This window comes from Fragaria vesca, linkage group LG6 (genome assembly GCF_000184155.1).
Source record: "Fragaria vesca subsp. vesca linkage group LG6, FraVesHawaii_1.0, whole genome shotgun sequence".
Classification (NCBI taxonomy): Eukaryota; Viridiplantae; Streptophyta; class Magnoliopsida; order Rosales; family Rosaceae; genus Fragaria; species Fragaria vesca.
The window spans coordinates 14,860,007-14,869,248 of NC_020496.1; the positions used below are offsets into that span (position 1 = coordinate 14,860,007).

General features: G+C 39.4%; 1 protein-coding gene across 1 annotated transcript; it reads right to left on the minus strand.

Moving 5' to 3' along the window:
• Positions 1 to 2,437: 2,437 nt before the first annotated feature.
• On the minus strand, positions 2,438 to 9,242 carry LOC101312651 (mannan endo-1,4-beta-mannosidase 2-like). Its single transcript, XM_004303081.1, has 6 exons — positions 8,914 to 9,242; positions 8,254 to 8,792; positions 7,526 to 7,723; positions 5,445 to 5,567; positions 4,741 to 4,952; positions 2,438 to 3,122 (listed from the first exon to the last, which is right to left on the minus strand). The coding sequence occupies exons 2-6, from the start codon at positions 8,650 to 8,652 to the stop codon at positions 2,741 to 2,743; spliced, it is 1,314 nt and encodes a 437-aa protein (XP_004303129.1). The 5' UTR covers positions 8,653 to 8,792; positions 8,914 to 9,242; the 3' UTR covers positions 2,438 to 2,740.

Sequence of the window (9,242 nt, forward strand, 5' to 3'; positions counted from 1 at the left end):
CAAGTTGAAACGTAACCTTATTTGCAGAAAAGCAAAAGAAAACCAACTAGGCCATGAGCTATATATGAGCACCCAAGAAGCTGGGCACCCAGGCTTCAGCTTCCCGTTGCCGCCTTCCACCGCCACTGCACCATCACCATCACCATCACCATCGCCATTATCTCGCGATCGGCCCCCCAAGATCTCCGACAACCGAAGCAAAGGTTACCATTCTGCTGCTACAACCAAACAATCTGGCTCCCGGTCTTGTGGAGATTAGAACCCAAAACCTCATGCCTTAAGTTGTCATGAATGAAAACAGACACCTCAAGTATGGTCAAGATTCAAAGCCACGATACAGGAGCCTAAGTCTGCCCTACAGCTATCATAAAATCAAATCTACGGTCCACCCGCCGTCGATCCAAACAGTCGTCCTTCTCACACCCACGATCAACGCCCTGCCAGAATGGAGAGCGTCGCGGTCAGTCAGATAAAGTCTTGCAGGATCAATGAGCCCCGATATAACGCTGCTGCTGCCTACACCGCATCAGGGTTCTCAAAAGAAACTCTAGCAGAAAAACACACCACCATCAATTAGTTATTAACTAATCATTGTGCCTTCATTCTGTTGTCGTCTCTAATTATGAAACATGGAAAGAGAAGGAGGAAAATTAAGGAGTATTTGACGTAGAAAGAGGGAAGAAGATATGAAAGAACGTAGAGAGGTTTAAAAATAGTGAAAAAAATCATAACAGTATGAATGACGAAAGTGCCTTTTAAAAATTGACCGCTAAAGCGCTAACAACTTTTATAACGGAGCTAATGGCTCTATGTACCATTTTTTGGTCTAGATTAGAATTTTAATACCTCTTTAATGTTTTAAACTTTTAAGACACCAAAATTATCAAGAGCAAAAATTCATGTACCTTTGGGACCAATTTCTAGTAACATAAATTAGTTTTACTAAGACTTTGGTTAAGATTTGTTCACTTGAGAATAAAGTTGGCTCATCTTTCGCAATAGTCGAGTTAACTTTCCGTTATGTCACCATTATGTTAAAGCAAATAGAGTAGCCAATAGAACACTTTTTGCTAGTCGGTGTCTAGTTGAGTACATGTTTGTAGAGACTGCTGATATTAGTTCAGGTCTTTGTAATGAGATGTTTAGGCTCAATGTCCCTCTCTTGTATTCGATAGTTTCATTAATCAAGGCTTGAGAGCAGCCGCTTACAAAAAAAAAAAAAATGTTCGAGGTGACGAAAATAGAACTAAATGATGGTTATCGTAGCAGCACCCGTTGGGTTTTAAAGTCAAAAACCAAATGAATGAAATGTTGCAGCGCCAAAATGATGGCGCGAAACGAAAAGTTGGCGCCACTCGGTCCCCGCCAACTCCAGTCCGCCTTGTTTCTTTATAACACGACACCCACACCTTTACCCTTCACACTCTCACACCAATTTTGCTCTGATAGCCGCCGCCATGGTTCTGAAGCTCAAGTTGACCAGTCCAGCCAAGTTCTACGGCAGCAGCCTCCCACGCCCTCGGATCTACACCGACGTCAAGTTCAATGAGGAGCGGGTCGACCCGCCTGTGCCCGTCCTGGATCCGCTTCTCGCCTGGGCCAACGAGGCCCACTGGTCAATGGGCGGCCTCAGCTTCAAGCGCCTCCGCTTCCAGGGCCGGATCGAAGGCAACGTCGGCAAGCTCCGCGCCGAGCGGCACAAGAGGGCTTCTTCAAATTCGCCTCCTCCGGCTCCGGTTGCGACCAAGCGCAGCAGATTCATGGCCTTGATTGATGAAGACGGCGATGAGGAGGCTGTGAGGGGGAAGCGGCTTGCCGTCGAGTTCGACAGGGTGGCTGCGGAGGAGGAGGAGGAGGAGGAGGAGGCCGTGGCTTCAAGGACTCGGAGCCGGAAATTGGAAGTGGAGGATGAGACTGTGATGCAAGAGGTGGCAAAGGATGCAAGTAAGTTGAGTTTGAACAAGAGGAAAAGCAAGGGACCAAGGACATCACCCAGATTGGCAAACCGTCGCTCAAGCCTTGATTTGATCTAGTAATTTATGAGCTCTAAGTGAAAGAAAGAGTGCTATTGTATGTATACATATCTCTTGCCCCTGTTTTAGTTATTTCTGTGTCATTTAATTCAATTCAGTAGTGCTGCTAGGTCACATTGTTCTTCAAACTACTTCCTTTGTTCATTTTCAAGTGATCTTAACGGTTGGTACCACACATTCTCACAGGCACTGCACTGAATGCTGCAGCCAATTGCATTGTGATTTAGAAATGATGCACACCACTAAATCAGTATATGAATGAATGAAGGCAAATCCCAACAAGGAACAGAGTTGTATAAATATATCATCAAAACATTTGAAGTAGTAATCATTACAAGAGAGCTAGTGGTGCTGCTATCTATACCAGAGAACTATCAGTCCCATCAGTGTCCCACCCAATAAACATAGCAGATGGTGGTGGCCAAACAAAAACATAGTACCATGCCAATTGCTTACAAGCAAAGTAAACTACACTCCATAATTTAGCAACCATTTCTGGATGTTGATCTGTTCTTCTATAACAAAAGGCTTGATAACATGGCAATTCTTACACATTCTGTAATTAATCTAATTCCTTCGAGAAGAAACTATATAACGTGTATCATGTGGCAACACCTGCTTCCCTCTAAACACCGCAAACCACAACACATCCTACTTTACCCCCTCCCCCTCAAAAGGAATGAACCTTCAGCTCAAAAATAAGCAGTTCAGTGTTTTTGTAAGCACAGCTCTTTCAAATTTCGCTGTTCTAAAACTGGACCCTGGATTCTAGCCAACCTACATGTATGTTCTATTATCAGCTTATAGGTAGCTGGCCTCTCCCATGGAATAATCCCAAATTCATCATTGAACTTTTCCATTCCTCCAACAATAAACTGCCACGCTAAAGCACCTGCCCCAGCCTGGTGTTTCTTTGCAGATTTGTAAATGATATCATAAATAGTTTTGTAAAATCTATCAAGCTGGTCTGCCAAGCCAAATTCCGTGAACATGACTGGTTTGTTAAGTTCTTTCTCACCATCTTCAATGTGAGAAAGCATCCACTTGGTTACAAATTTCAGGTGGTCCTCCACTTCTAGATCATGAAACCTACCCAAAAAGTGAAAACTAGTTAGATCTATTTCATAAAGTGAAAAAATGAGGGACAGATCTATTTCAAAAAATTATGCAGTACTTCAGGTACAGAGCATGTGTAGTTTAGCCTCAAACTGATCAGATCTAATCAAATAGAGAATATGAGCAATAGCCAACTATTTCATACAAATTACGAATAAAAGAACGTACACACACACACACACACACACATATATATATATATATAGATAATTATATACACTATAAATATATGCATACATAATATACATACATGATGATCCTTTTAACAGCTAATTTACCACTACAACATGGTCGGTACGTGCTGTATCCATACTACATGTATTAAAATTTTGAAATTCTGACAAACAAAAAAGAATCACATATGTTTATATATAGCCTCCAATATCCCTAAATCAGATCCTGTTTTTGAATTGCTGATCAAATCTATATAAAGATGTATATCAATACATTGTGCATCTCAACCATTCACAACTAATCTAACAACTTAGAGAACAGTCTTGGATAAGGTCCTTAACCATATAATCACTCTGCATATACAGTCACAACAGACTCATCAGTGAGCACAAAATCCATACCAACTATCAGATCAAAACCAATAGATATTTATTCAGAGTGATACTATATCGAGATTGCATATCAATCATTTAACACTTCAATCCAAAAGACTCCAATTAGGTTTTGCTTATCTGTGAATACAGGACTCACAAAGAACCTGGACTATCTCAGTCGCTACACTAATTATGGACGATAGAAGCACAGAAATCAAGATGCATCTTAATATATCTCAATGGCTCATAATGCTCTCGCGGCAATGGCAAGCACAATGAATTGAATTCACTGTTGAAGTCCTCTATATCCAAAGGGATAAACAGGCTTCATAAATCATGATGAGGCTTTGCAGCTTGCTACTCTTGGAAAATTTTCTCTAGTAAGCCAATGAAAGCAAGTCTGCCAACTTTATATAACTAATGACTATGTCTAGAGTTGCTAGCAAGAATCCTAAAGATTGCATGTCCGCTAGCCGATCTTAACAGCTGCAATATGATGAGTCTACACTACTTCATCGTATTTAGCGTTTATCACAAATTGCTAACTACAAGCAATTTTTCAGTGGAATATGTGAAGAAATTTTGTTGTTTGATTTCATTATTAATTATTTTCTAAGTAAGAGAGTAGTTCAGTTAGAAGAAAAAGAGGAGTGTGTTATGAATGCTTCAAACTAGACAATCTAACAGTGAGTAAGCTGAGAGTTACTGTCATCTCATTTGTTTCACATTTCTCCATTTGCAACAACCAAGATGTCAACATCTCCTTATTGGATGAGGGACACACGCACACAGCAATGGTCTACTTGGGTTTTGAGTAGTGAGGCTGAGAGTTACTGTCATCTCATTTGCTTCGAATTTATCCCTTTGCAACAAACCAAAGACGTCCTCATCTCCTTATTGGATGAGCACACACGCACAAACACATTATAGTATAGTAATAGAGATACTCAAAGAACTACTATAAGTTTGTAAGCTTTGAGTTCCCTCAAATTGACTTCAGATAGTTGCGTAAGTAACGTTGTAAACTGACTGAAAACACTTACCAATGGTCAGGGTAGATATGAACAGAAGCAAAGTCAATGCTGGGGATCTTGGAGTTGCGAATGAAATCTGATCCAAGTCGGGAAGCCCACCGTTCAGGATTCACAGTTAAGGCTTTGGGGTCCTTAGGACCATAAAATCCTTCCAGGCCCACTGTCAGTAGATGTTTCTTATCAATTAATTTCACAAATGCTGACATTTCTTCTATCCAATCCTGCAACACAGTATGCAACAGAATTATAGAAGCTCCTTGTGGACTCTAAGAAAGAGAGTACATTTTTATAAAGGAAAACAGAAGGCAAGTTAAAGGAACTGTAATATTTGAAGACGTTTTTGACTAAATTTCTGACTAAAGCGAGTTATTAAACATGATAATGATAATTTGCCAAAGAAAAGTGCATTTTGTAAACTAGGCACCCTTCCCAATCACCCAAATAGATTGATCAATCAGCAGAAACTCAAGTAAAATAAGAAAACGCGATAAAAAAAATTAAAGGGGCATATGGTATTCACACCCCCTTTTCCTCTCAATGTACTACACACACTCCCTTTTGTGTGTTAATTAATTTGAAAAGTTAAAGTATTACTGTGTTAAAGGGAGAGTGAACATCAACATCAAAACGGTCTCTTGGCAATTTGAATGCAAAATTACATAAATCTTTGGTGATAATTTTTTAAAAAATAGGGTCAAGAGTTGAGAGCATACTTGGAGAGTATCGCCTGAGGCATCAGTGCTGCAACGGGGTTCATTTATTAACTCCCACCCAAAAATGGTGGGATCATCTCTATATTCAATCCCATTCAGAGTATTCTTCCTCGTTAGGATAGTCTGGGGGAACAAAAAGGAAATGAATTAGAATTGGTAACAAATGAGGCAAAAACGAACCAAAAATCTATAAATAATTTAAATCATTATAGCGGCATAACATTAATTTTCAAACTATTCTTGGTATGCATGTTATTTACAGAAAAGTATCAATTAAAGAAACTAGTGACCTATTCAAGATGCCAGCACAATAAAAGATCATTTCTGTCAAAACAGTCAACCTCTAGAAATCCATACAAGCTACGCACAGCTACCAGAAATCTCTAGTTCATGTATATCACCTGTACCTCATAGATCCAAACTACTATCCTATTAAACTTTAGTCAGTGCTTTCATGCTCATATTTTGCAGTTTGAAACTACATGACACCTGATAGTTGATGGTGTGCACACATTAGATTCTTTCCTTGGATATTGCTAAGAACAGGGGAGATGAAATGATGAAAGTTAGTAAGGCCTAGTAAGAACGTCATGTCAAGTTTTCCCTGTTCTCCTTTTCTTTGTTAAACAACAAAATTGCATTGATTGAAAACAAAATCAACAAAGGAGCGGACAAGACATCCACTGAGAAAAACTCAAGAAACACCCGCTAAACATGCACCAAAGAAGGCATGCACCAAGCGTAAGAGTTTAATCCGTTCCATTCCAAATCTAGTTAAAAGCAATACACAAGCTATTCAGAAGTCAACTCTCAAATTATGTCAAACTCATCCCCCGCACATTCTCAGAACTTTTGTATGTTACTCTCCGTCTAATGGCCAAAACACAGCAGTCACAACATATCCACCAGAACTATCCCCTTCTTTCTTCCTCCAAGATTCGTCCTCTCCACCCTAATACTGCAGCTCAAATTGCATCCCTTAATACCCTTGTGCAAAGACCTAAAGCAACAGAACGGTGCCAAAGCAAATGTTTCTTCATTTGCGGCTTCTTCTTTGCAGGTATTACACCATTGAGGGGGGATACAAGAACCAGGGTGGTTTTCTTTACCAAATCCCAAGTGCATAACCAAAGCTAATAACTTTAGAAGGACTCAGCTTTCAAAATTACAGAATGCAGAAAGAAAAGAAAGAAGGGTTATCCATCAACTGCTTACAGTGAGATTTGTAAAATCCCAAGCACTTCCTTCAATATGCATCATTCTATATAACATTTAAATGGAGATCTAAGGCAACCTTTAACTGTTTCCAATTTTGGGAGGATCAGCAAAAATTAACAAGAGAACAAAAAAGATTGCCAAAGGAGGACAAGGCTGAAAAAGAGATTAACCTCCGCCAAAAATCTATTACCTTGAACCACTGCAGCCTTCAAGTCTAGAACAATGGAACATGTAGCTCTGAAATCAACCAATACGGAAGAAAACAAGACACGACAATGTCTTTCTTGGTTGGACCAACAAGCGATTTCTTTTAAGTCTTTCGTATTTTTTTGGTACGAGTTGCTATTCATCCGTAGATTGGATTCTGGGTTACTCTCTTCTCTTTAGGCTCAGAGTGGTAGGATGGTTTACTCCCACAAAAAAGAGAAGTGGAAGAAGCGGGATAGAGGAATTGGTTGACTAATCAGGCTGACCTGAAGACTGCATTTTCCTATTGATCAATAAGATTCAGAATTTTGATTCATTTTACATTACATAATTTCTCCCCAAACATACAGCAACTATAACCTAGTAGCAACTTGTCTTAGCTGCAAAAGTCGGTTCCACGTACCTTCTTGGTCACTTTACCTATGACAAACCCGAAGTTGAGACTAATAAAACAAATATGTTTTCTTCTTTATTTTCAACAACAATAAGCATCCTATAAAAAAAAAACAAAATTAAAAGTAGTTTTAAACGAAAAAAAAAAAAAAAAAACTAACACTTATGAAGTCTCAAAGTGGCATAAAAATGTAATGCATCGTCTTATCTTTCTGGGACCCAAAACAAAAACGAAAAGAAAAAAAATAAACAAGAAGAAGTACCTTGATGTAACTCTTGAAATAATTGCGAATGGATGGGTCAAAGAAAAATGAATCATTAGATGCACTCAAACCAACACCTTCTTGCCAGGCCCACCTTACATATTGAGACTTCCCACCATAATTTTCCAAGTTATTAACTAAGCAAAGTAGCAATCTGATGCCCTGTTGTCTTGCTTCTACAATAACATGATCCAAAGCCTGCCACCCAATCCAATGGTTATGATGAAGAATGAATATGGAGACGTAAGCACATTAAGAGCATACAAAGTTAACCAAAAGTTACCATAAAATATATTTTCCTAGGCAGTACAGTCCAAATAAATCAGCAGTGTGTGACTAGTTTTCTTTCAGCTGCCGTAGAGTGCTAAATACATGTAGTTCTTATTTTGTTTCTAGCTTCTACACTGTTTTTGTATCCACTTTGAATAGCCTCTATCAACAAGGAACCCAATTATCACTGGTATGCATTAATTTCTACTTAGAACCGTCTGTTTACATTTTTAGATGGATCCATGATTTATTACTCACTTGCAAACTTGAGTGATATAAAATTTATAATATATGCAAAAACCAGACCGCTACTGAACAAAACCGGGTAAATTGAAGCGCACCCAAACAAGTAGAAAGATAAAAGTCAGGAGACAACCACACAGAATGAATGTTCAATGGAACTCTAGTTTAATGGAGCTAATTAGAGAAAAGGATGAACATGTATGCAATATGAATACCTTGAAAACTCGCTCATCGAACTGACCAGGGGAAACCTGAAGAGCATTGTAGTCACCATCATTAAAAGCCCAAGTTCGACAGAGTGTAAGACCCATTTTGGCACCGGCTTGCAGGATTTCTCGGACTCTAGGTCTGGTATACTCATCCACACCGTGATACATTAGCCAATAAGAATTCCATCCATTGATGTAAAATGGTTTACCATCCGAGGTGAACTGAGTCCCATTCCTTTTCACAAAAGCCAACTGATGATCTTCTTCACGAAAATTGCTCCTCAAGTCCCCAAAGGACAAGTAGATGAGAGCCAAACATGAAGCGAATCCGACAATGGGGTAGAACAGACCATTTCCTGCTGCTACCATTTTCTTTGTAGATAATCTAGAGGACCTTAAAATCATAAAATCCCCAAAACTATGAGAGATTGGAAGAAATCAGAGAAAACCCAGATGCAAACAAACATGAATGATTCGAAAAACCCAATCCCAGAAAACACCCAGATCCTTAGGATGCCTCAAAGTCGAAGAATCCAGACCCAACCCTGAAATTGAGGAAGGAATAAAAGGGGAAATGCAAATGTGAGATTAGGAAAATCGAGGTAATAAGTCTATGCGAGAAATGAGGAAGGTAGGAGGGCAAGTAGGGAATAAGACATGTTCAACCTTGAAAACAAGAGTCAACTGGCGGTGGGTGTGTGGTAGAATATTGGTATCAGCTGCCTGCCGGGTGATTAGATCTGAGCACCTGATTACACTGGTTTTCTTGGAGTTTAATATTGGACTCAACACCAGCCATGGGCCATGTGTGTGTGACTGTGTGGATATTTCCTATCACCAATGCCTCAATCTCACCTACTGAATAATGGTGATATCAAGTAAATGCAAATCTCTCCTAATTTCTCAGCTTGGATTCTGCAGTAGCTCTTGGCTTTGAGCGCCTTGAGAGAAAGAAGAGGAAGAGTAAAGTCACTAAAGTGTATCGTATGATCGAC

Excerpts from the sequence above, each read along its gene's own strand:
- LOC101312651 (XM_004303081.1), bottom strand. The coding sequence starts at position 8,652 with ATGATTTTAAGGTCCTCTAGATTATCTACAAAGAAAATGGTAGCAGCA. Across the intron at positions 7,724-8,253 it reads TCGATGAGCGAGTTTTCAAG|GCTTTGGATCATGTTATTGT; the intron begins GTATTCATATTG and ends ATTGGGTGGCAG. Across the intron at positions 5,568-7,525 it reads ATTTCAAGAGTTACATCAAG|ACTATCCTAACGAGGAAGAA; the intron begins GTACTTCTTCTT and ends TTGTTCCCCCAG.